At 39.4% G+C, this 27776-nt stretch overlaps 1 protein-coding gene across 3 annotated transcripts; it reads left to right on the forward strand.

The window, feature by feature from the left end:
• The first annotated feature begins 151 nt into the window (after positions 1 to 151).
• LOC119796388 (E3 ubiquitin-protein ligase RNF31) lies at positions 152 to 27600 on the forward strand. 3 transcript variants are annotated; one of them, XM_038304901.1, is made up of 25 exons: positions 152 to 336; positions 1971 to 2046; positions 2164 to 2369; positions 2691 to 2837; positions 2963 to 3118; positions 3206 to 3262; positions 3371 to 3524; positions 6863 to 7024; positions 7110 to 7260; positions 7335 to 7486; positions 9887 to 10008; positions 13024 to 13266; positions 13352 to 13684; positions 15512 to 15697; positions 15783 to 15989; positions 16291 to 16464; positions 18257 to 18355; positions 20825 to 20914; positions 21055 to 21169; positions 23587 to 23699; positions 24609 to 24722; positions 26376 to 26424; positions 26524 to 26620; positions 26897 to 27062; positions 27148 to 27600. In XM_038304901.1, exons 3-25 carry the CDS (start codon positions 2166 to 2168, stop codon positions 27193 to 27195), a joined length of 3339 nt encoding a protein of 1112 aa, XP_038160829.1. In that variant the 5' UTR covers positions 152 to 336; positions 1971 to 2046; positions 2164 to 2165; the 3' UTR covers positions 27196 to 27600. The 3 variants fall into 3 exon arrangements, with proteins under 3 accessions (XP_038160829.1, XP_038160828.1, XP_038160830.1); XM_038304900.1 differs by lacking the exon at positions 1971 to 2046; XM_038304902.1 differs by lacking the exon at positions 1971 to 2046 and having other exon boundaries at positions 2164 to 2348.
• Positions 27601 to 27776: the final 176 nt, after the last annotated feature.

A 27776-nucleotide genomic window follows, 5' to 3' on the forward strand; every position in this document is an offset into this window, starting at 1 on the left:
ATGATACAGATATTGGATCTGTTACCAGTGCTAAGATAAATATTTGGCAGAAAAAAACCATCTAAGGTTTTTAAAAAGAAAAGTCGCGGAGAATATGCTTTTATTCTGAAAAACCAGAACGTAAAACCGGAAGTAGAATTGAGAACACACCGGGTTGTTTTTTTTCATTTCCGCATATACAGCTAGTTTTAGAAGGACTGTAGCCTTCCAGGCAAGGCGATGTGTTTTGAACACATTACCTGGACAAAATTGATCCAATAAATATATTTATTACATTTCTATATTTCCTTGGACACGCAAGATAAAACCTCAAAATCAGCATAAAGAGCGGCAGAGGTAAGTAACGTACATGGTCAAAATTGCTAGCTTGTTCAGCCTATTTTAAAGTTTCACTTTCAGCTAAACTGACATTTTTGTTTTACATTCGTAATTGGTCTAACAGACTCCTGACAGCTGTAGAATCATGTTTTCCTATTTTTAATGTTTTTCTAAGCGGCTCTGAGGCTGACCCTTTCTCATTTGTAAGCTGTTTAATACTGGTTCTAATATTAGCTTAGGTTGGACTTTCCCACTATTTCACCAACAGACTGCATTTAATGGCTCTCATGCTTCCAAGCACAGAGAGCTTCCTGTGGGTCATAAATGCCTTAAACCTTGGACATTCACCCTGACTGTACATTTCAGCCCCTTTGGTCCTTGTTTAGATCTGTTTTAAACACATAAGCTCTCTGTTTTTACAAATTACTGAGCTGTAATGCAGGTTTCATTTAGAGCAACAGGAGAAGACTGAAAGTGATTGTATAAAAATAAAAGCAGAGATTAGTCTCGGGTTCTTCTGATGGTTTTATGTGAAATTAACCTAAAAATACAGTAGTTTATATTGATTTGGAAGATTTTCTGGACAGTAAATAAAATGTAACTCAAATGTCACAACCGCACTGACAGCGCCCCACTTAATAATTATATATATATATATATATATATATATATATATATATATATATATATATATATATATATATATATATATATATATATATATATATATATATATATATGTCACTTTGCATTTAGGATAAAAAAAGATATATAAAAAAAGTTTTAGTTTCCCTTCATCTAAATTCTGTAAAAATTCTTCTTTATGCAAACGTTGCTATCCAATTGTCAAATATTTTATCCAAAAAAAAAAATCTATAGATTAATCGATTTGCAAAATGATCATTAGTTGCTGCCTTAATTGTAATATAATACAGGAAGGGCCCCAAACTACAGTGAACAATCAGGATCCCCAGGGCTGACCTTCCCTCTAACCAGGTCTAGGTGCAGAGATAAAGCAGCTATAAATTTCTGCAGACCCCACACATCCTGGACACCGTTGCTATCTAGTGACAGGCTATGGGGTTTGGAACGGCTACTTAGAGCCGTCTCAGGACGCAAAATCTTGGCTACCACTAGTTCTTTGATGATCATACATCCCTTATTAAATATGGCTGTGTTAGAGAAGTTACACCAAATACAGAGGCTACAGGTTTTATGCAGCTCTTCCCACTGGAATTCTTGAGCAATTTGCTTCTTTCTCTCTCCAATCTTCTTTCTGTCCAGCTAAGGATGAATAAAGGTCACTAGGACCAAGAAAGATTATCTGTCGACGGTAGCTGCTGAACCAAAGTAACCTCCATGGATCTCAGGTCCTGGAGCTAGGCCTAGTATGAATGTTTTATCTGCCACAACTTGCTAGGATTTACAGAGGACAGGAGGGAGATGCACACAAAACAATAGCACTGACCCAGAGGTACTTTCTATGGAAAAGGAGAATGGAGAGATGGTATTAAGGAAATGTTAGTGGCTGAGTTAATGCTCCATCCAGTCTGGCACAGATTACTGGAAGTAAAATTTTTCTCTGCCACTGTAAACTAATTTAGATATGAGATAAGGTAATGTGGTAAAAATGTCTTTTAATGTTTCTTGAGGTTATGGATGAGAATCAGAGTGAAGGAAACTTTACCTGTTGATACAAATAGAAAGAGCAGGGTGGCTGTAAACACAGTAAGACTAAACCAACAGTGACTAAAAGGCTCAACGGTGCCTTTAAAAGCTCTATTTTACATTTTAAACCTGAAATATTCCAAACGGGTGTCTTCCCCCCCCCCCCCTTTCTGACAGCAATGAGCAACAGCGCAGAGTCGGTCCAGATGGAGGAGGTCCGGCTGAGAGCCCAGTCGCTGCTCTCATCGTCAGGTTCGGCCCAGGACGTGAAGGCCGAGGTCCTGACGTTAGCCAGCATCGCTCTGCCTGTCTCAGAGAAGTACCTTCATCTGACGGCGGAGGAGATGCTGAGGGAGAACACGGTTGGTCGCCATAAGCTGGAGGTCCGTCCTCGCTGAGCTCATAATGCTGCTGATGATTTCTGTTTAATATTAGAGCTTTTTTGCTGCAGTTTGACGACAATTTACTTAAGTTCCATTGTTTTTTATCTTTGGAATATTAATTTTGAATTTATAAGTTAGAAAAAACGTTGTAAACGGTCCTTGTCTTTGTCATCCCCAACAGTTCCAGTATGTTGGGGAAAGTTTCTTCCAGTTAAATGTCAGCAGAGTGACAGAACTGCTGCTGTGAACTGGCTGAAGCACTGTAATGATAATAAGCTCTAAATAGAACTTCAATTGTCTGTGTGATTGTCTTCCGGTCAGGTTTTGGAGTCATTGAGCAGACTCGTCAAAGCTCTGAGCATCCTGGAGAAATATGGTTGCAACCTGACCAGTCCTACCAGGCCCAGATACTGGAGGAGCGTCAAACACAACAACCCCGTCTTCAGAACCACAGTGGACGCCATCAAGGCAAGAATAACTCCTTTGAGCTGATTATCTCCTCCATTATTAAGAACGATAACGACCCGATTGTCTCTCAAGGTTAAGAAAATGTGATTCGGTTTCATCTGTGACGTTGTTATATTCTTCATCAGGGAGGTCGGAGAGTCCTGTTCCTGTACGGATACACCAACCAGCAGATCGACGGCCTCAGTTTCCCCGATGAGGTCACCGAGCCGGACTGTAACAAAGTTGCCGCGGTAACCCTGGAGGTGATGACGCTGCGCACAGAAGTGGACATGCTCGTCAAAGTGAGTTAGCACCCGATAAAACCTGTTTATGGTTTTTATCCACGAGGAGGAACCTCCTTTTTATCTTTTCTCTCTTTTTATCCTCAGGGCATCCATCCTCATCCTGAATGCTTTGAAGACATCATCCCCTGTCTCATCCAGCCGGTCCGTACACATTTTTATTTTTAGAAACACCACTCTGTTGGCTCTATATCTATGTTCAGTGTTTGCTTACGGAACATTCATGCTGAGCTACACTTTTTTTTTCTTCAGAAGAAGACGTCCGACGACTCTGTGGTGAATCTGCTTGGAGACTTGGGAGAAAAACCTCCCACCTCAACTCCTTTAGCTAAACCCATTCCTTTGCCGCGGCAGACACAATTTCCAAAGGCACCAAAAGGAGAGCTCTTTACACCAGTGAATAAACGTGAGCCTCATCAGATCCAAAGCATTTAGACAGAAACATGCAGCACATAGTATTGTTACAGTGGGGCAAAAAAGTATTTAGTCAGCCACCAATAGTGCAAGTTCTCCCACTCAAAAAGATGAGAGAGGCCGGTAATTTTCATCATAGATATACCTCAACTAGGAGAGACAAAATGAGAAAAAAAAATCCAGAAAATCACATTGTCTGATTTGTAAAGAATTTATTTGCAAAATATGGTGGAAAATAAGTATTTGGTCAATAACAAAAGTTAATCTCAATACTTTGTTATATACCCTTTGTTGGCAATGACAGAGATCAAACGAACATTACTGCTCTAGAAGAGATCTGCATGGAGGAATGGGCCAAAATACCAGCAACAGTGTGTGAAAACCTTGTGAAGACAAAAAACGTTTGAAAACGTTACAGAAAACGTTTGATCTCTGTCATTGCCAACAAAGGGTATATAACAAAGTATTGAGATGAACTTTTGTTATTGACCAAATACTTATTTTCCACCATATTCTGCAATAAATCAGATAATGTGATTTTCTGGATTTTTTTTCTCATTTTGTCTCTCATAGTTGAGGTATATCTATGATGAAAATTACCGGCCTCTCTCATCTTTTTAAGTGGGAGAACTTGCACTATTGGTGGCTGACTAAATACTTTTTTGCCCCACTGTATGTGATCGTTTTTAAATTCATGTCGTTAGCTCACTTTGGTTTTGAAGTTCTTCTGAAAGAGTACTGCTTCCTGCTGGCATTTTAATTACACTGGTAATAAAAATGGAGGTGCGATACTGAGCAGGAGGTAAAGAAGGAAGTGACGAGTCTAAACTATTAGCACCTCACAGCCAAGTTGTGAAAATAATGAAGGAAAGTATGGAAAAAAACAACAAAAAAAAATGCATTGAGTTAAAGCGCGATAAAACTAGAATAGTACTCAGGATAAAATGAGAAGGTCGATGTTCGCTCACGCTGGAGCTAAAGCTGTGGAGATGTGGCTGCTAAGTTAATGGTAATGCTAGTGATAGCAATTCTTTCTATCATCGATTAAAACTTATTCTCTACTGCGGAAGTCTTTAACAGTTGGTCCGTGACCCCTAGGGGGTCCGCCGAGGTACTGCATGGGGGTAGCGAAAGTTTTGATTGATTACACTTTTTTATATATTCCCCCCTGCAATTTTTTTCCACTAATTTAAATTTCTTTAAATCCACATTAGCATGAATTGAACACACTGTAGTAAACCAATAAATGGAGGCAGAGGATGTCTTTCAGTCATCAATGCTCACATTCAGCGACACACAGGAGCTCTTTCAATCTGGGCACCGTTTCATTCACAACACCTGTCCCATCAACCAGGAGTCAGAAATACTTTAATAATCCCAGGGAGGAATTACTTTAGTTAAATTACTCCATCTGTAATAGAGTGACTATTGGACCAGTTTGATATAACAAAATTTGATACAATATATATATTTGGGGGGTTCCCGCTCTATCTCAACATCAGTTTCAGGGTCCTTGGCCTGGGAAATATTGAAGACCCCTGCTCTACAGTTTAAGTTGTTTATTTAATTTAAATAGACGGTATCTCGGTGCATAAGGATGTCCTGATAAGATATCTGTATCGAATAACGGACCAGTATCGGCTAAAAAACCAATATAGGAATATATATCAGCCTGCATCTAAAATCTGCAATATCACTATGCTGGTAGAAACACTGCTGCAACTGCTTCTGTTTGAAGTTTCTGTCACCCACTGGTTACTGTTGTTCTCTGTTTGAATTAAATCACTTTTTCAAGCCTTTTCTGACATTCCCCATTACAGAACGAGGAATAAAAGTATATATATCTACGGGTGCTGATATCAGTATTGTATATGAAATCAACAAATTGTATTGTGACGCCCCTATTTACCTCCACCAAGGAGGTTATGTTTACAGGAGAATTTATGTGCGTTTTGCCTGCCTGTCTGTCTGTGTACAGGATAAGTTGAAAAGTTAGGAATGGATTTTAAACAAAGTACTCCCAGAGGTGCGCCTCGTGTCAAGAAACCATTTATTAAAATTAGTAATGATCCAGATCGTGTGCAAGTTTCAGCTTTAGGTGACCTGGTGGAAAATTAGCTGCTTTGTAGGTCTGCGCTCTCCCAGCACTTTTCTAGTTCATAATAAGAATTTTATTTTTACTTAATCTTCTGATTGGAAGCTTTGGGGTGGATTGAATAGAACCTAGATATTCTGTAGATCCGTTGATTTAATTGATACTGTTTGGGTGTCGTTTTCCAAAAATGCGCTGCAGGGGCGTGCTTTGGCGGTGCAGTAGTTAGCGCACATGACCCATGTACGGAGGCTTTAGTCCTCGACACTACCGACCCGGGTTGGAATCCGACCTGTGGTACTTTGCCGCATGTCTCTCTTCCTCTCCCATACCCCCTTTCCTGTCAGCCTATTGTCTGAAAAACGAGCCACTAGTGCCATAAACCCGCCAAAAAAGGCTTTATAAAGTAGCTTTGATTGTTCCACAATATCGCCAGAAGATGGCGCCACAACTGCTTATTTCTGCGCCCAGTGCTGGAATTCTATTTAGGCAAAAAAAAAAAGATTTTCAAAACACTATTGGATGGAAACTTGGTTTATTAAACCGAATTTTATCCTCATCAGATGTTTTTATTCTTTTTTATAGTCATATAACATAACTATGCCCCTTAAAGAATAACAATCACAGTTCTGACATGCCTTCTAAAGTCTGAAATTATCTTTTTCAAGTTTTTGATACTAAATAGGTTTGTTTAAAAGGTGTTCTGATTTTCTTAACGCTGAACTGCTCAAAAAATCCAATCTATCCCCTCACCCTTCATACTTATTTACTGTATCTGTCCAGTTGTTTAACAAAAGCCAGGAAGGAATCTATGTCTTTATACCATGTTACAGATAACTGTGATATTGGCAAGCATCTAAAGCCTCTGCTAGAATTAGGATTAGGAAAAGTCAATATCTTGGCACTGATTATAAAGTGATAGAAAAACTTAAGTAAAAACGAACTTTCAATGTTTCTTGATCTTGAAAAAACGTATTTAACTCCCATCACACCAAACAAAGGTGCATATCCTGGGCTCTAAACAAAACGTATTATTAATGAGCACCAGATATTGAAACCGTATAATAATAATTGACTTAATAGAGGTTAAATTGATAAGTGTGTTATTTTCATCTTAAGATAAGCAGATAATAAAGATTTTATCACAACAGAACAAACCTAAGATCTCGGTATGACAATATAATCAGTGACTTAACCAGTTATTTAATAAACCAAATGGGTTTCTCTTGTGTCTGCAGCTCCACCTGTGGTCAGTGAGTGTAATTTGTGTGGCGGCTCTTCATCACTTGTTTGTCCGTCCTGTGAAAATAAGCCTTTCTGCGACGCTTGTGATGACCTGTATCACCGCCACCCCTCCAGAGCCAGTCACAAGAGAGACAAAATACAGAAAGCCCCACAGGGTGCGTCAATTTTCCCCTAAGTCAAATCCTAACATGTTTTTGTGCGTGTGTTGAATTTTAAACTGGGTTATGTGTTGTTTTATAGAGACTTGCAGCATCTGCGGTATTTCCTCTGTTCATATTGAGTGCTCCACCTGCATCCAGAGGTTGTGTTTGAACTGCGACAGGCTCTTCCACTCCCACCCTGAGCGCAGAGGACACAGCAGGACCAACCTGTCTGCCACCGCTACATCCAGGTGAGGAAGCCTGGTCAGCATGGCTCTAAGGGGCACAGTCCCTTTAATATGAATTCTTCCTCTTGTTTTCTCAGTGCGTCTCTGTCCACCTGGGAGTGCGCCCACTGCACTACAATGAACGAGACCAGAGCCGTCCTCTGCACAACATGCGACCGTCCTCGACTCGCCACTCCTGCAATAACTGTTCAAGATGGCACCGGGTCCGGACCAACGTCACAAAACACCGGTGAGAGAAAACAAAGAGACCTAAATAAATAGTGACTTTCATTACTTTAGACAGACCTGTTAAAATGGCAGGATTTCTGCATATTATCCAAACATATTGTAATCTTAATCCTGCACAGAAGATGTTGCCTTAATCTTACAACAAAGATTTGCTCACCTTTTAAACTAATATCTGTATTTTATTCAGTTTCAGCATTTTTTTGGTAGCAGTCCATCAGTCCAGCAGCACCAGAAAACATGTTTTAATGTCTGCAGAAAACTGCATTGATTCCACTGATAATTTATTATTATTATTTTTTTTTTTTATGGCACTAGTTGCTCGTTTTTTTTCAACACTGACAGGAAAGAGGGAATGAGAGAGGGGGAGAGACATGTGGTAAACCTGGATTAGCCGCGTCGAGGACTAAAGGGTAGATTATACTTATGCAACTGCAGACATCAAATGTCGCTTGGGTCTGGTTGCAAACCAGTTTTGCTGGTTTGCTTCTCCACCATCGGTCTGGAATTTGTTGGGATGCACAGCAGTTTCCCGCCAAAGCTCTATGGGGAGTCTATTCTAGAACTCGCAAAAACTTCGGCGGATGGTCATGAGAACTTCGGCTGGGCCGGCGGGAGTGTTTGTCTTCCAAAACAACAATGACGCGTCTGCAAGATATCACGGTCACGAAAATGGATCTAGAATTCCTAGACATCGAAGATGATATATTTATTTATATAATTTGTCTGAGGCATCGTACAAGAGGTTGTACTTGCGAACCTCCTCGATTATCCTTTCATCGTATTTGTCCATTGTAGTTGTTCCTCTGTTTTTAAAAATGGCGCGCCAATCACAGAAGCTTTTTGTTTGCGCACTTCCGCTTGAGGTCTGCGCGGGTTTGCGCCCATCCAACGCGTAGTCAGGATTTTTTTGAGGTGCCCGACGACGGTTGCAGAACAGAGACAGATTTGATGGTTGCAGAGGCAATGCGTCAGATGCATAGATTGGCCTTAAGGCCTCTTTAAAGGGGTCCTGCGCTAACTACTGCGCCACCTGCACTCCCCGATTGATTATTGATAACCTGCATTTCATCACCAAAGGCTGGCTCCCATAATTCCTGAATCTCATTGCCTCAGCTGTTATAGATATAAGCTCAATGAGGGGATTAAAGGCAACTTTAAATGGCTAAATTAGTCGTCTTTATCTCTAAGCCTGAATGCTATTGTTTACCCTGTAGATCAGGGGTCTGCTACCAGTGGCTCTTCTGCACCTACTCCTAAGTAGGGATGCAACTAAATATTATTTTGCAAATCAATTAATTTTTCTTGACAGAAAAAGGTTCTTTAAAGAAGATTTTTTTGCAAAATTAAACCAGGTGAATCTAAAACTTTTCCAGCTGAGGAGTTCTGGATAGAGCATATTGACATCTGAAAAAGTTTGATCTTAAATGCAAAATGTTTCTATATTTTTACAATTTTGGTATAACTACTGCTCTAAGCAGGTCGCTTCTATATTTTTACAATTTTGGTATAACTACTGCTCTAAGCAGGTCGCTCTGTCAACTAAAGGCATGTTTTACAGTCTATACTCCAATTAACGATTAATCGATTACTAAATTAGTTAACGATTTTTTCAATAATCAGTTAATCACAGTTAATCCGATTAATTTTTTTAGCCCTACTCTTAATAATGGCCTAATATGATATAATAAAATGACTATTGTAGTATTATAACAAAAACAAGTCATAGAAGCTTTAGTTTTTTTGTTGTTTTTTTTTACAGAAAATAGTATCCTATAGAAGAAAATCCATGCTTCATCTTTAGGAAACATTTGATGTTTTTCCTTATTTTAAAAGCTAAGCATAAAACCAAACTGTTGTTTGTTTAAAATGGCAACACTTTTTCTCCATTCGATCTTCAACAAAAATGATAAGTTGTTTTTTATTTAAAGGTTATATAACCTTTGTGGCTCTAAAAAACTTTCTCTCAGCTGGACCCTGAAAAAAATGTCTCTTTGGCTTTAAAAGGTGCAGACCCCCGCTGTAGATGGAACTGGGTTTTACCTCATGTTAATCAGTGTCTCTATTTTTTATTTTTATTGATAAGAGGAGTAAATTAAAGACTAAAACTAGGCAAGGACATTAGGGGGTATATTATGCAAATAGGTCTCTTTTTTTTGTGTCCCTTCCTCTTGTACTACCCAGATATAAATTGTTTTTAGTTCAATTGTACAGGATAAATGTTACCTTATAATTGGATAAAGATTTTGTTTTAAATGACATAACCTGACATTTCTGCACTGCACCCTGTATGTTTCAGGATCCCCCTACAGAGAAGCTGCTTTCTAGGACAGAGTGTTTTATTTATTTCCACGCTGTAATAACATGCTATCATGTGACCTGGATGTTTTTTCCATCCCCTCAGAGTGGGAGTGTAAGAGCTGCACAGTGGTGAACCAAGGCAGCAGCATCCTCTGCGAGGTGTGTGAGCGCCCCCGTCTGGCCACTCGCCCGCCTGTCCTCCCAGCGCCGGAGTTTGGATCAAAGGTCAGTCTCCGAGCTGATGATACAGCCTCCTTTATCTTTTCTGTTCACCCTGCAGGCTGCATCTGTTTTTTAAATATCAGTCTTCAGTCTGTTGGAAATATGTTTAACTAAAGTTAAATGTTAAAGGGATAGTTCGGGATTTTTGACATGAATCTGTATGGCATCCCCATCACCAGTGTCATGCAATCACACTGACTTACCCCTGGCAGCATCCTGTGAGCAGAGTTCTCGTCCAGCTTTGGTCAAGCCGAAAGTAGTCCGGCAGGTTTTTAGGAACAGCGAAATAAAACGTTTCTCTTCCCAAAACATTATGTGTTCAAAAGAGTGATATTTTTGCATCCCAAAAACATTGTAGTGGAAAAAGTTACACGTCGTTATCAATTGGTCCTATTTTCTCTCTGTTCGTATCAGTGCGCGCGACACCATGACCTGACAGCTAGGGCCTACTAACCTGACAACAGCCAGATGCATGTCTCGCTAGCGAGACATGCATCTGGCTGTTGTCAGGTTAAGGGCCTACCTGTTTGATTCGCAATTGTTTACTACTGGGGAAGATGTCTGACTACGAGAGCGACGAGGAAAACATCGACTTCCACTTAGAGCCAAAGGGATATCTTTATGAACCCGAGTACACTGACGATGAACTTCAACAAATGGAGTTAGATCGGGCAGAAAGAGAGAGGGTGGACAGAGAAGTGATGGAAGCTGAAGCCGGAGCCGCAGGAGCCTCAGCTGGAGCTGCGATATCCAGGGTGGCCGACAAATCATGGTGCACTTGTTTCAAGTGCGAATTAATGCAGACAGAGGTGGAATGCTACTGTTGCCACGAGTGGGATTTAGTAATGCCCGAGATACAGAACTGGAAAAGCTGGAAAAGTTGAGCTCGCTGTCAGAATGACGGCGCGCACTGATACGAACAGAGAGAAAATAGGACCAAGTGATAACGACGTGTGACTTTTTCCACTACAATGTTTTTGGGATGCAAAAATATCACTCTTTTGAACACATAATGTTTTGGGAAGAGAAACGTTTTATTTCGCTGGCTCTAGCAAACCTGCCGGACTACTTTCGGCTTGACCAAAGCTGGACGAGAACTCTGCTCACAGGACGCTGCCAGGGGTAAGTCAGTGTGATTGCATGACACTGGTGATGGGGATGCCATACAGATTCATGTCAAAAATCCCGAACTATCCCTTTAAGGAAAATCCAGAGATTTTATTGCAAATGTGTGTCCAAGCAGAGCAAACAGTGTTTTTATTTAGTCTTGAAGGTTCTACAAAGTAGAAATGTCTTGTTCCATCTATTAGCAGGTTCTGGTTTATTTGAGATCTGACTTTCTGTGTGATGATGATAGGAGATGAACTTCTTGTTCTACGCTGTTAATCTTCTGATTATTACAACAGTGCTGCAGACTCCTATGTGTCATATCAGTATAGACTTTTCTTCTTTTCTTATTTACATATGGGTATATGTTAGAGATGGACCAATACATCACCAAGGCCAGCAATTTATGCCAATATTTGCAGCTATTTTGTATCTGCCTCAGCTGTTTAGCTCTGAAACAATTATTCAGTTTATTTGATTCATTTATCATTAAATAACCAACTAATTTAGTAATCAGTTAACCATTAACTGGGTTATGGAGATTCTAAAACAAGCTATTAGCTATAAAAGCAACCTGCTAAGATCAGTAATTTTGCAGAAATGATGATAAATATATAAACATTTTGCTTTAATGTGCTCTTTCCAGAACTCCTTAAGTAGCTTAGTTTTAGCTTCACCTGGTGTATATTTTCTCTGAAATCCTCTTTAAGGAGCCTTTTACAATCCGATTACTATTTAATTAATTGAAAAGATAAATGATTAGCACAATAATTGTAAGTTGCAGCCCTATGGCTGATAGGCATATTCATTCACCCATCCATTAGCGAGCAGCCATGCCTTGACGTCACATAATTTCTGTGTTTCTGTTTCCTCCACTGCTATTTATTGCTAGTATTTTGTTTTATTTGTTCATGGATATTTTCTTTTGCTTAAATTGAGACTTGTGTCAGATTTTGTATCCTTGTCATTTTTGTAATGTGGATGGAAAAAAGAGGATATCGGCCTGAAAAATGGCCCCCAAAAATCGACAACACGTATCGAGGATCGGCCAAACAAAAATAATCTGTATTGTCATTGGCTTTAAAACAACCTTTATCGGTCGACCGCTAGTATTGGAATGATAAGTAACTGAAGCAGAGGGACAATGTCAGCGAAGTGGTCATTTTTCTATTGTGTTTATGAGTAGGGAAACATTTAATTAGAGTTAATATCATTCATTGGTTTCTTTATAGAGCCACCAGAGGACTGGACCGTTTGGGCCTTTTATCTGTACGTGTTCATTTAAGGATCATCCACATTTATACATCAAGGCTTCGGTCGGATTCTAAGATCCTTAGATGAGCAGCATGCAGCAAAAATACTCTTTATTTAAGCATCTGCAATTTTATGATAAAAGGTGTTTTATCATAAAACCAATTAAGAAGAAAAAAACATTATAGTTCTTGTTATGGAAATGTAATTATCAGAGAAGTAAGACGCTGGTTCAATAAAATAAGAGAAGATCCATCTTGCGTCTAAGTTTATCTGAAGGCAATCAGCACTCAAGACGCGGCTCACCACAGCAGTAGTGGATGTGCAACCAGCGGAGTTATCACATCCTTTTACACATTACAGGACATGGCAGAACATTGGTGAGGAACGTATGTGGGGAGGTAGAAAGAAAGCAACATTTAAAGAGTTTTCCTCACAGGAACCAGGCAGGAAAAACCTCTAGATTTCTAAAACAAAACGAAATAACAGCTCTGGAGGAATCAAACACTTTCATACAAAACAAAGTCACTGATACAGAGCAGAAGATAAAGCATTCAGCTTCTTCTGCTAATTAAAAAGAATAAAACTCATGTTGTTGCTCATTTCCTGCTGCACTCTGTTGTTATTTAACTCCTCCTCTTTTATTCTGGTTTCTGTCAGTGGACCTGCCACTTCTGCACCTTCGTCAACTCCAAGCCCTCGGCGGTGTGCGAGATGTGTAGCCTGCCCTCCAAAGACTCGCCCAGGGCTTCTGGGAGCCATTCTCTTCAGCAACCACCATCCTTCACCAAGGAGCCACCTGAACTGGGCGGGACGCCTCAGCCGAAGCCCAGAGCCACTCTGGATCATAGGAGGCAGAAGATGATGAGGGACGATGGCCTCGCACTCATCCACCAGATCAAAGTAGGATCAACTGAATGATGTAGATTTAAATAAAAAATCATTGAAATCTGCTTTGAAGAGAAGACTGAATCTGTTTGGTTTGCAGGAGGCAGAAAAACGAGGAGTCAGCCCCGAGGAGGTGTATGCCGCTCTGAGCATGTGCGGCAGCAGCAGCGTCAACCCCTGCGACTGGCTGACCTCTGAACTCCCCCACCTGCTGGATGAAATATGCGCCATGGCCGCTTCCGTTCAGGCCAACTACAGAGTGGGGGGCAGCAGGATTCAGCACTCGGTGGAAAGAGACGGGGCGCCGCCGGAGCTGAATACCGGTGACGGCGACACGAAGCTGTCCAGAGCAGAGGCCAAACTTGCCTGGCTGGCAGCGGGAGGAGACAAGGACAAGGCTGTGAGACAGCTGCTGAGAGACAGACAGGTCAAGGTAAACCTGACCATTGAGGTCATCTACGGGGCTTCACTATTGGAGAAGTAATGCTGCTAATAAGAGATACTCTGGAGGAAAACTAAACCTGCTTTAATTAATGATAAATTATCAAGGCTTACGCAGGTCATTAAAAGACATTAAATTATTATTTTTTAAATTAAGGCCTTAATTGGCATTAAAATTCATTAAATTGGATTAACGTGGCATTTAAGATGCTCTAATAAAAAAAAAACATTTATAAAAACAATTGCGTCAGATATATATCATGAGGTATAACTGGTGTTTATGTATTAATTTTATTTATTGTATTGTATTTATAATGAAAATATTTCTGTTGAATTTTTGAGTATTTGTTTTTACCCTTATATATATATATATATGTATATGTATATATAAACTTATTTCTAAGAGCGTTAAAAGAGCATTAAAAAGTTCCTCATTCCTGTATAAACCCTGATTATGTAAAATGATTTCAGATTTAGAATATATAGCAAACCTTTTCATCTTAGTCCAGTCTGGATGTGTGGTCCCCGAGGTTCGGTGTCCTGCACTGTTTAGATGTGTCTGTTCTAGGGATGCACCGTTATGAAGATTGACCCAATATTAATATTAATATGGCACTAAAAGCCAAGAAGCGTTTTAACACCCACAATCCTGAGTGTATATTTTCTCTAAAATCCTCTTTAAGGAACCTTTTATAATCTGATAACTATTTAATTAAGAGCAGCTACTTTAAAATAAGTACTAGTTGTTAACATGAGCCCAAGTTTTACTTACCTGACCAATTTTTCGATCCAACTGAAGAGTTAAAATCTTCCCCTTATTCCGTGAAAAACAAAAGCCAGGGCATGGAATATATTGATGCTGAATCATCGTCCACCCCATCTCCTATTCAGTTAAATTTAATTTGATTTGATCTGATTGAGTTGATTTTATCGGGGAAAGCAAATCAGAAGATGTCATGTGTAAAAAAAAAAAAAAAAAAATGAAACAAAAAAACTGTTCTCCACATTAGTTTTCTAGCCAAAAGGCTTATTTGTAAACACATTCATTGGTTGGACCTTTAATAAAAAAAGATATCCAAACAAGGATTCACGTCACATACAAAGAATCTCTAAGAATACAACCAAAAAGGATTAAAATACCACATATAAATACTAACTCCCCAAACCAGGGCAGACCGGTGGATTCACCAATTTCTAAGAATATAAACCACAGGTCCTTTTAAAGGAGAATTCCGGTTTTTAACACTTTTAGCCCATTTTCTGTAGTGTCCAGGATGAAATCGAATGATCGACACCAAAATTTTGACAATTGCTCCTGTCTCTGCTTTTTGGCTCATGCAGAATCCCCCCCTGGCTGCTTCAGAATGGCTTCCATAGTGCATGTCCGATAATGTCCTTAAAACAACCTTAAACGTTCTTTTTTTTAAATATGCTACTCACCGGGTCGTCAGCGCTGTTCAATGACGTTCCAAAAAAAGTTTCGTAAAGAAAAAACGTTCCTGTAGTGTTTTATTTAGCATTTTGTAAATCCCATTGAGTTCTGTAGGAATAGTCAATATTCCCCTGCCACCGGAAACGGAAATGGGGCCTGTTTACACAGTTGTAGTCTTTTCGCTTCACTCTGTGTACTCCGACGTCGAGGTGCTAACGTCTCTGTTAAACACTTTAAAAAACTCTGAAAATGGAATACGAAAGGTGGATTCTTGATTCTCGAGTTATTTTGGAAGCTTGTCTAATGCTGTAAATGTTTATTTTTAAGTTCCAATTCCTTCTGAAGAAATAGATCCATGCTGGTTTTTGTTTCCTGTTCATTCTCCAGATGAGGGAGCTGCAGTCGCTGGGCTTCCAGGATGTTTCCCAGTGCGAGGAGGCGCTGCGACAGAGCGGCGGCGACATTAAAGGAGCCCTTTCTCTGCTCCAGCGCCCTCTAATGGAACCCTTCCACCAGCGCATCTGGCTTGACCAGCCCGAGCCGCCGATCAATCCCAAGCATCCAGACAAGCAGGTTAGACGATTTTACAGCCTTTTGGTGCCTCTGGAAGTTTTGAATTCCTTCATCACACCCCCTGTGGATGCTTGTTGCTCTTTAGAGGATGTGCAGGCGTCTGCTGGCGTTATACGACCTGCCCAGCTGGGGGCGCTGTGAGCTCGCCCTGTCTCTGCTTCAAGAACCAGAAATCAATTACTCCCTGGAGGATGTGGTGCAGGCTGTGAAAGAGTCTCATGACAGGGAGTTCATCAGGCGTCTCCTGAACACGGAGTGTCCCGTCTGCCTGGGCATCTTCCCCCGCAGCAAGGTCAGTCAGATCGCCACTCTCTTTTCCACATTTATCATTGAATATCACTCAACTGACTGACTGAAGTGCTTTGATCACATGTGTTATAAACCTGCACATTTTTAGGGTAACAAAATGTTTTATTCATAAGTTTAAACATTCTTAATCCCTTTTTTTATTCATTTTGATGAATGGATAATCCATGCCTGAGTTGTTCTTGAATGCACCATAAAGGTGCAGCTCCTCAGACGGTTATATGTTGTCTGCTGAAGGCCTTTAATGTCAAACAGCATCTAATGCAGGTTGGTTTCTTTCCCTGCAGATGCAGTCTCTGACGTCCTGCCAGTGCTCCGTCTGCCATGAATGCTTCCGGCAGCACTTCACCATCGCTGTCAGAGACAAACACATCAGGGACATGGTGTGTCCCGCCTGCTGTGAGCCGGACATCAACGACCCCGAGCAGCTGGACAGCTACTTCTCCACGCTGGACATCCAGGTGAACTGGCTGCATCCTGATGTGCTGAAATGTTTCTGTTATGCTACATTCAGACTGCACCCTGCAGAAGCAGCGAGTTTACCTGCAAAGGCATCGGTTGACGAGCATCAAGGCGCAACAAAAGGTCTCGCAGTGCGTTATGAGCAACCGAAGCAGCGCCTCACGAGCTTCTGAGCATCTGACGCGCGACATGCTACAGGAACAGCAGCTTTTGCTGCTCGACGCACCACATCAACCAATCAGAGAAGCTGATCTGGGAGGTGGCAGGGAGACAAAGTACTGCTGATGCAGATCACTATGATCACTCCTCTGAAACAGTTTATTAACACCTAAATTAACTTAAAAGTGAAGTAGGAGATCTTTTCCGATGTATTTTTTATAATTTGGATTGAAGATCTCCCCACAGCCGTGTAGCAAGGAGTAAAAAAGAAGGTCTGGAATTGAAACGAAAATAAATGGTCCCCACTACAGTGTAAAATCAATGAGTAATGTCCACCAATCACAAAACAGGGTCCGTGGTCTACTTATTATGGTTATGGTTAAGGTTTTGACACATAAACGAATCGACCACTCAATCCTCATGCAGGCTCGAGGACCAGTGACGTCACGTGAACTCAGTCACATTACCTAATTCAAAGCCATGGTCGGTCTGCAAGTTACTTAGCTCAGTCTTCCATATTGTCTGGATAGCAGCAGAAGGAAAGCTGTAGTTCTACTGCAGACAATGGCACAATGGGCTCCATGTCTTATGTTGTTGTTAGCTTGTGTCACGAGCACTCTGTCTCGACTTGTTTCGTTCTCGGAAACATCCAAACACCTCGACGGACAGCATGCGCATTCATGTGTTTCGAAGGCGTAGTTTCGAGAGATGGTCTGAAGGGAGAGGCACGGTTGTGTATTTTCACAGATATAGCTTGCTGGAACCATTTTTTTCCAAGATCTCCTACGCCACCTTTAAAATGTCGAAGCCTGAGGGCAAAATATGTTCGCTTTTATTATTCTGGTAACTGCAGTTTGGGTTACATACTTGAAAAACACCTTCAAGCTGCCGCGAACAGTAGCGGAAAACAGTAAAGAGGCGACCAGGCCAGAGGCCGCTGTTGAATGGAATTTCCAGTGACAGATCCTCCGACAGCGAAATAAAATTTGAAGGCAGGATAGTAATCTTGATGAACTGACTGCACAGAGGAAGTTTTCAGTTGGACTTTGTCACTTAAAATCATATTAAAACTATTTTACCCACTGATCACAGCAAATATAGCTGCCAAAAAGAGGATAGGATAGCTCCTCCTAAAGTGCCACAGACCTACTTTTCTACCGTGCAGCCAGAGCAGCAAAGATGCTTCAGCTGAGCGTCAGAACTAAACTTGTACAAGCATCAAAAATGAAGCAGCACGTGCGTTTTGGCTTCTTCTGCTGCGTGCGATTCGAACGTAGCATTAGCTTATTCTCATTAGCATGAATCTAATTACTGAAATTAACTTTTAAAGGAAGGACACTGAGACACAATAACTTAGGTTTTGGCCTATTTATGCCTCATAATCAGTAATCATTGTTTTATGCTAGTTAATAACAAAATGAGAGTTCATATTCAGTGTTTATTAATACAAATATAGGGAAAAACGTGCATTTATGCAGCATTAAACAAAAAAAAAATATTCTGGAAGAGCTGTAGATCATGAGGTCACAGCTTGTTGAATTAGAAGCAGTGTTGTTGTTTAGCTGAGTCCTAAATGAACTTTGCAGCCTAAGGTTCATTGTGAAGAAGTCTTGTTCTTGTTTTGTTCTGCAGCTGCGGGACTGCCTGGAGCCTGAAGTGTACGAGCTGTTTCACAAAAAACTGACGGAGCACGCCCTCATGAAAGACCCAAAATTCCTCTGGTGCTGTCATGTGAGTATTTAGGACCATTCAAAGCTTTTGTTTATCAGTCTAAAGAATTGACAGTTTACATACTTTCCAAGCTTTCAGTCATTAAGCTCTTGTGATTGTTTACTGAGTTCAGCTGTTTGTTCAAAGAATGAGACACAAAAATGAAGGGTTTTTTTGTGGCGTCAAATGAATTTTATTCTTCTCAATCTGCTTATTAAAGTCCTGTGGTTTAGGAATAACTAGAAATAAGATCCCTGCAGCCAGGATTGTACTTTGTGTTAATGCTGATGAAGGTTCTCAGTCATCCAGGTCATAGTCATCCCGTAAAAATTAAAAAAATATCCACTGGACTTGGTTTTCAAGATTTGAAGACGTTTCGCCACCTCTCCAGGAAGCTTTCTCAATTTGTGTTAATCCTTGTTGAAAGAAAAGTGCTCAAGGTGTGATACACGTTACTCTATGATTTATTATTTTATTGCTCAAATGGTGTAACAAAATGTAAAGATTTATTTTTTATTAAAAAGTTGTTTTTCCTTTTTTTTATTAGGTCCTAAAATGGAAAAACCAAATTGCCTCTAAGCACAAGTAGCACAAAACAGAAAAAATGTTGCTGAACTTTTTAATCTCCAGATGAAGGCAATATGTTTTCCTAAATAAAGCTTTGATTAATTTAGTTGAGTAGATTAATTTTGATCATATTGATGAGAAACATTCTTTAGAAAAGATCAAACTTTAGTTTTATTTAATACATTTTTTGGCTCTCTACCCTTAACTAAGGAAGCATCCTTTCCTTTTTTATTTGGTGACGTCCTGTTTTATTTAGATTTTGAACATTTCTGAGACAAATGGAAAAGCAGAACCCAAATGAATCTAAACGTGAATCCATAGAAGTCGTGCTCTAGATGGATTTGAACGTTTGTAGGTTGTTGCTGAACGACTGAATCGGCTGAATTTTGAGCTTAATGCACTTCCTGTAATGTTACTGCTGAAGTAAATTATGCCAAAAGTGGAAGAAAGGGGGCGCTGTGGGACTCTGTGGTAGAGCAGCATATACTGAGGAAGTAAACATACTTCAGAATTTTCCAACAAGAGGTACTTGTCTTCTTTTTTTATTTATGTATTTATTTTTACACAGACTTTTTACAGTTATTGCCATAATTTACATAAGTTTAACTTGATTTTGGTAAAAAAGAAGAGAAAATCCATCCCTGTTTGGACGTCAGCTCAGCCATATTTCACAGCGTAACCAACTTTCAAAGGTTAAACATTGTATAGAGTTGGGCTTCATATCCATTAGTATTTATATATATTTAACGTTTTTACAGTTTTATTATTGTTATTTTCTATCTTATTCCACAGAATATTTACATTTATCATGTGATATATTAGGATGAATTTTCATTATCTCAGTATTACAGTTTATGTACACTGGTTTTCTGATTTAAATGTATAAATCTCTGTGTTTCCCCGGTTGCTGCAGCATTTATGGCTCTCTGTCAGTTAAAGCCAGAAGTGACAGTTTATCTAAACAAACTCCAGCTGACTTTTTATTTTATTTTAAAAACTTGAATCGCTCTCTTTAACTTCTCCCATGCATGACAAGAAAACGTTGTAGAATCTCTGAGAATCTAGAAAGACGGTCGGGCTGATCGTTCTGAAATCCTCCAATCATCATAATTTTATTTATAAAGCTTGTCTGCATAGTGACGGTTAGCTTCTTGTCTCTGACCAGATAAAAATTCTATACTCCCAAATGCAAATTTAATAGTTCATAGTTTTTTTTTTTTATGATTTATCTACCACAACTCAGGAAAAGCCTCGCTGAACGGGTTCATCTTCATCATGTTAATCCATCATGGCTGCCTCCTTAGAGACTGGATGATATTTGCAAACTGGTTCATCTTGGAGTAGAACTGACTAAATAGAGGAATTTAAAGAGAAGCTTTTGTTCTGGTTCTTTGTTCCCGAAGAAATCAAATTGCAAACAGGAAAGTACTTTTAACACAGATGTTAAAAATTCTTTAAAATCTATGCAAAACGATATCGAAAAAAGTAAAAAAAATTCTTAAATAAAGTGTATTTACCCTTAATTTGAGCAGGTAAATAAGATGATTTGCCAATCAAATCAGGATACTTACTCTTAATATAAGATAATTAGATATTATGCACTTGAAATAAGAAAATGCAGTTGTTTTTTCTTAATTTAAATCCAAATTGTCTTTTTCCATTCAAACTTTTCTCTCTTAGCTGATCAATTAAAAAAACAAAAACTCCCATATTAAAAAAAAAAAAGAAACCTATTTAAGGTTACATTTTTTGCAGTGTGGCATTTCTAACAGCTGTTGCTTTTCAACCCTTTAGAGTTTCTCCTGAAATGTTTTCCCTTCATTTATTAGTTAATTTAGTAAAACCAAGGCAAACACTCCTAAAATCATTTCTCTGTTTCTCAAATTAATGAAGTTTATTCATTCCCTTATCTTCTTCCTTCAGTGCACCTCTGGCTTTATCAACGACGGAAACCAGCTGAAGGTCACCTGCCCGTCGTGCCGAAAGAGTTTCTGTGCTCAGTGCAAGAAACCGGTGAGTTTAAACTCTGTAGCAAATTCCAGCACATGTAGGAGTTTTGCTCAGCTTGTTTTAGGACTGATAGAAAACGTGTCCTTGAGCTGCTGAGGAGGCCCCTCTGAGCAGGAATCCCCCCCATTGTATCTCTTTTCCAGTGGGAGCCTCAGCACCAGGACGTATCCTGTGAGCAGTTCCAGCTGTGGAAGAGGGAGAACGACCCGGAGTATCAGAGGCAGGGCCTGGCCGGTTATCTGAGGGACAACGGCATCAGTAAGGCTCAGAACAAAGCATAACCAGAAGTTTCAGTTCAGGTTTTCTACACCTCTTCGGTTAGCCTCAACCGCATCACTTCTTTTTCTGTTGAAATGATCATTAACAAACAGCTGTAAGATGCACTGACCAGAAACTTATTTCTAGCTGTATGGATATACTTAAAAACTTTATTAAATATACTAAAGAAATATATGCACCTCTCTAATCTTCCACCAGACTCTGGAACATTGATGTCCAAATAAAACAGCTGAAGCCTTTATGTAGGACTCATCTCTATAGTGCATCCTGATGCACTGACTCCAGTCTCCTCCCTCTTAATCCTGACTTTTGAATGGATTTGATTGACAACCCTCCTTGTTGCTGGTGCACCTTTTCCTATTACAGTTTTTCCTTACTTTCTATAAATATGCTTGAATACGGCACCCAGCTTCTTCAGCAATAACCTTCGTTGTCCTTTGACCTCTCTCCGGATTAGCAGCTAGATTTTGCTGCAGCCCTGTGGCCCCAGAGACTCTTTCAAACTGGTTTAAGATGGATATAGCAGGCTAAGGTGATACGATTGACTGAGAGCAGTGATGGTTTAAAACCTGTGGTCTTAAATCTGGTCGATTTCCACATATTTACATGAACTCCACCAATTCTGTTAAGAAAAGTGGTTTAATATCCAATCAGAATTGTGCCTGAAGCTTGTTGATGTCATTGGGGGAGAATCTTCTAATCCAGATTAATCCCAAAATATGGGGTGAAGCTTTAACCTCTTAACATCCACCGCCTGATATCGGTAAGGTGAATCCCAGCATATTAAACCTCTTTAGAATCATCCAATCCTAAGGAAAATGACCATCAACTCAAATGTAAGCAAACCATTCACTATAAAAACAAATGACTAATAAACACGGAAAACCATTAAACACGGCAAACCATGGCAAAAATAGGCTCATTTAGTCCGTAATACCCTGGTGTATTTCCCAAAAACTAAATTTAGATTTAGTGATAATTTTTTTTGCTATTAAAAAGCAAAAACGTAAAGATATAAGCTTATAATCCATTTCCATAATAACACTTATCCGCCATTTTAGATCATCTGCATTTCGTGGAAGTATTTGCCAACCTATTTACTCCATACTTCGAGTGTAACTTCCACTTTGGCCATCCACAATAATATGGAAAATTCCTCTACATAAAAAAACGACCATGCGTCACATAGCCTTTGTTCAGCTGGAGCTTGACAACATAATGACCGATTGACCTTTGATGGACACATTTTGTTAGCCAATAAGATAAGCTTTGCAATTATATATTAGAAGTGTAGGAGTGGGCTGAAAATATAAGTTTTATTTACCTGCGTAAAGAGTGACAGGAGAGGAGCACTTAGCGGCTACACATGGAGTGGACTTTCAAGCTAATTGAAAAAACAGTGCTTGAATGAACATTAGAGGAAATCTAAACTTAAAATTCAGTTCAATCACTTTTGAACATTTGGTCCAAATTTGGCACAATTGTGCCGAATCAACCTTTTACATACAAAAAGGGTCATAGTTTCGCAATGCTTATGACACGAGATCTGAAATGAACACAGTCGTTGTCCTCATGAAGAAAAAGGGTAGTAAGAGGTCAACTATAATTATACAAAAGATATAACATCATAAAAAAATATATATATTTATTTTTATTATTTGAGGGGGTAAAAAAATGTTTTTTTGGACTTGTTTGAAGTCACACAGCTCTGGTTGTGTAAAACTTACAGTCTGCACACATATCTCCAGAAACTAGAAGATCTTAGCTTTAAAATGAGATATATCCCCAGCATGTGAGATTTATAATATTATTTTATTGACCCATGGCATTTTTGGTGTGCAAGGTGGGTGGTAATGGTTGAAAGCAAAAAAAAAACATGTAAGGCACGAGGAAAAGAGTCCTAAAAGCGTCAGTGATGGATAAACACTGACAAAGACGCATCCTTCTACCATTTACTGGAGTCTGAATTTAATGTATATAGTATTTAAATGTTTATGGAATGTCTAATTTTGGCTAAAAGGCGGATCTTATTACACACTGGAAAAACAATCTAGGACATTTCTCAAATGAAGTGCTTTTACCCTTAATATGAGTTGGTAAATGAGATAGTTTGCCAATGGAATTAGTTATTTTATTCTTAAAATAAGATACTTAGATAATATGCACTTGTGTTTTGTTATTTTAAATGTAAATTGTCTTGTTCCATTGGCAAAATGTCTCTTTTACCTCCTCAATCCAAGAACAAATGCACCTATTTTAAGAAAACATGACTTATCTAGATTTAGATTTTTTTTCCAGTGCACATCCTAAGACTGTTCGCTCTTCTTCAGGTAAAGCAGGTCTGTCCAGAGCTAATTTAGTACCGTGTTCCACTTCCTATCTGTTATCTTTTGCAGCCTGTCCTCAGTGTAAGTTCCAGTACGCTCTGACCAAAGGCGGCTGCATGCACTTCACCTGCTCCCAGTGTCGGCATCAGTTCTGCAGCGGCTGCAACAACCCCTACTACAAGGTTCGTTCTATTCAAACACCTGTCAGCTGGAGTCCTGAACTTTGACGCAAACGTTTAATCTCACCTTTATAATATGCAAAGATTCCAGAGCCGCGCCCGTCACTTATCTGTGTCTGTGTGCCTTTAAATGGCTCTTCCACTCTTTACATCCCTGACGTGTTGCTGTTTAAACACTGAGCAATGAGGTGTGACGTATTAAATATGGAGTTATTCTGCATCCAGAAAATCAAGGAAATAAAGAAATACGGTTTTCAAGGCGTCAATCAGTCTGAAAATATCTAAATGTGCAGATTTTGTTTCACTCTCCAATTGTTCAGCCTTTCTGTTTTAAACTTTCTGTCCATCACTCCTTCCATAAACTTTCCTTTCCATCTGTCATTTACATCTCTCCTTCTGCCTATTCTTATTGCTTTTTTTCATTGTATCCCTCTGTCCTACCTAGCTTACCCTCCTTCTCCTTTCAGTCTCACCTTTCATCCATCCTTTGTTTATTCAATTCCTTCTAATGTCCTTCCTTCCTGTCGATCAGTCTTTTTATTTACAGGTTTTATATTTAAAGTCTAATCCTGTTGGAAAGTCAAAGTAAGATTCTGAGAAGCTAAAATTTGTAATAGTTTAGGACCAAACAAAGGAAACGACTAAAGATCTGATTTAGAGCTAAACCTGACAAACATGGAGACTTTAGGGACCTAAAGTGAAACCTTGTAGATTCACAGCACTACTAACCTCTTTCCAATTGCTAATTTCCAGTGGCGGCTGTTTTTAAAAGACCATTTCTAAAGCAAAAAAAAAAAAATTTGCTTCAAATTAACCTTTTTTTATGGGAGAAAAAAACGCAGAAACTTGCGACTGGTTGAGGTTTTAAGTGAAACTGACAGATATTGATTTGATCTTTCTTTTCTCTTGCAGACTGAGTGCAAGGTGCCTCAGTGCAAATGCTCGGGGCTGCATGCTCATCATCCTCGGGACTGCCTGTTCTATCTCAGAGACTGGGACGCAGATCGGCTGCAAGCTCTTCTTCAGGTAAAGCAGGCCTCTGTTTGCCATGAATACGATATGTTCACCTTTCTCACTAAGATCACTGAAAGTCCACCCATTTACCCAGAACTATTATGGAGTACAACATCTCAATACTATATAAAACATGGCAGAAACATGAAATATAACACATGGATCTTAAGGAATTTTTTTTTACGTTTCTCCACTTCCTTCGTATATGGTTAGCTTTCTCTCTCTCTACCTGTTCTTCTCGCTTTCTCTTTTTTTTAATCCACTCTGTGATTTATGTAATGTCTGAATTATAAAGCTTACAGCCCCAAGAATATTTTTTATAAATTTTCTTGTGACCCCTTTGTTTTCATCCCCTTGAATGTGTAATAACTGGCACTGAGGGACTCAAATGCTGTCTTTGCTGTGTACATTATAGAAAAAGGGTTTCTTGCATATTTGCAGCCATGGGCATCAAAGGGTTAAGGAACAGACATAGAAGCAGCAAGAAAACTGACTCTACAAGTTTAACTCTGGAAATGTGTTTAGTTATAAAGAGAAAACAAACTGCAGGTCTATTTTTGTCATTAGTACACCAGGAAATGGAGTAAAAAAAGATCTTACATTTTTGAAGGCCACACAGCGACGGAATGCCTGCTTGGAAATTTTTTTATCAGAGCTGTATTTAGATTGGCTGATTTAAAATATATGCAAGGGCTTGAAAAAAAAAAAAAAGTCGTAGGGAATCATATTTAAATGTCAAATTATTCAGGCTTAAATGTGTATAAATGTACTCTTTATCAGACTTTATCAGAAATGTAGAAAATTTCTATAAAAAAAAAAAAATCCCTTCTTAAAATCAAATTTTTTCCGTTATTTCATGCTGTCCACTTAGTTTTACGTCAGCCTGAACACTAAATTCGGCCAATCATATATCAATGGTCATCTGTCAGTCAATTTTTTTCAGTCATAGCATCTTGATTCATATGTCGCAGCTAATATACGCAATGGTTGAAATACGACACATTTCCTTTCCCATTGAGTTCCGTCCCAGTGTTCACGGGGATGGACGTCTGTGTCTTCAGCAGGCGTAGAGCTAACAGAACTGGCAGCGTTGCGAGGCAAGGGCTCAAACATGTACGGCTGGAAGCCTTCTACACCAAACTAAGCTTCTGCCGCCCTGGCGTCCTCTTCCACAACATCTTCATCCCCGCTTTCCTCCTCTAAATAAAAAATGGATGATGGAGGAGACTCATCCACGACCTCCGACACTAAACTCTCCTCCTCTTGCATGTTTCCTCTGTCCATAGCGTTCCTTGACAGTGTTGTTTCCAAGTCACCAATTTAGTGCTACTTGGTCCCAATGGAATTTCCCATTGGGAACCTGCTAGCACTAAGCTGCTAACTGGTTAGCAAGATGCTTCCAACAAACCGGCCACAACCAAAATGCTTGCAAACTTTCTTGCACAACAATCCCGCCCCCTTGATAATCGAGCAATCACATTCACTTTATTCACTCGTGTAAAGTGAGGCACCGATCGGGAGATTTTAGAAATGCAACCGTTAGAACTGCCGCTTCTCTACGACTTTAAAGTTTGATTTAAGTTAATTGAAAAAATATATACCGTAATTCCACCCTGATAAGGTTTTTAGTGTCAATTTGATTCCCTATCTTGTGTTTTTTCTCAGCGGGGCGGCGTTGACTTCAACACTGATCCTTCCAATGACTCCCAAACAGGTGAGTATTTTCCAGAGGGTCGACTTCCTTCTGTCATCCTCAGTGAGGATAAGTCAGAACTTTCCCCTCTTAACCCTCTGAGTCTGTTTTGTGCTCCAGAAACATGCGGCGTGATGGAGCAGAAGGACGAAGGCGGCCAGCAGGCCGATTCTCCATGCGGCGTTCAGACGCAGCCGGGACAAGCTGGACTCTGCATGTGAGGCAACAGCACCAACAGGGATTACCCCAAATAAACCTGCTAACCACAAAGAGATTTATTTAAATTCATCATGAATATCTGGTTTTTGTTAGAGTATAAACATTAAACCCTCATTAAATCACCACTTTCAGCAGATAAAACATAACATCCATATGTCTTCTAATCATTCTTTGTATTAGATCTGCTTCCTGATGAGATATGCATCACTTTTCTTCTCACATTCAGGTTGATAAGGTTGCGAAACCTTAGATTTGCATGTTTTTGTACCTGCAGGAAACACTACAGGGAGTACCTGGTGAGTCTGATCAACGACCACATGCTGGACCCGGCTCTTCTCTACGACGAACGGGAGCTGCTTATAGCCTGTGAGAGATACCTGATGGATTCCAAGAAAGGAGAAGGGGAGGACGACAACGCTTATCACGCTCGCCTGAAGAAGGTGGGCATTAAATAGAGCTCCCCTTTCCAGTGAAAACCAGGAAACGCTGCAGAAATTATTCATGTTCTGTTTTTATTCTTTACAGGCGCTGATGGAGGTTCCTCTCGGAGAAAAAGTTCCTCGAAACAAATAAACTAAAAGCAGAAATCTGTTCCCTAAAACTAAATAGATTTCCTTTGAAATCCTCACTTTTCTGGAGTTCCTGGAGCTCTTTTAATTCTTCCATGAGAACAAACCCATTTCTGTGGTGTTACTCTCCAACCATATATCTGTGATCACAAACATAATAACCGTGATGGTTTCTCCTTTACAGACATATTTAATTTAATTTTTCTGCCTTTTGCATACAGTTCTGAGGGTGGATCTATTCTTTGGATCTATTTCTGAACATGTAGGCTACACACGAGTAAAGCAATGTCATATTGATTGGATTTGGGGAAAATGTTTAACTGTTTTCATTTTTTGGTGCTCATGTGATTAAATCAAATTCAAATCCAGATCACTAAATGATTTGAATAAAAAAACAATGATGATTCTATTTTTTTCCTGTTTTTTTTCTTTACATTACTATAAATGTAGCATCTTAAGCCATTAAGGACAAAAGAATGTCATTGTAGCATGACAAAATTATGTGGTGAGCAACTGAAATAATGGTTTGTATAAAAAAAGAAAAAAAAAATCATTAATTGATTTTTTTTAACTCACAATTTAGAA

The sequence above is a fragment of the Cyprinodon tularosa genome, unplaced genomic scaffold (assembly GCF_016077235.1).
Source record: "Cyprinodon tularosa strain WSP-4 unplaced genomic scaffold, ASM1607723v1 ctg546, whole genome shotgun sequence".
In the NCBI taxonomy this organism is placed as follows: domain Eukaryota; kingdom Metazoa; phylum Chordata; class Actinopteri; order Cyprinodontiformes; family Cyprinodontidae; genus Cyprinodon; species Cyprinodon tularosa.

Excerpts from the sequence above, each read along its gene's own strand:
- LOC119796388 (XM_038304901.1), top strand. The coding sequence starts at position 2,166 with ATGAGCAACAGCGCAGAGTCGGTCCAGATGGAGGAGGTCCGGCTGAGA. Across the intron at positions 10,009-13,023 it reads CGCCGGAGTTTGGATCAAAG|TGGACCTGCCACTTCTGCAC; the intron begins GTCAGTCTCCGA and ends GGTTTCTGTCAG. Across the intron at positions 15,990-16,290 it reads GCATCTTCCCCCGCAGCAAG|ATGCAGTCTCTGACGTCCTG; the intron begins GTCAGTCAGATC and ends CTTTCCCTGCAG.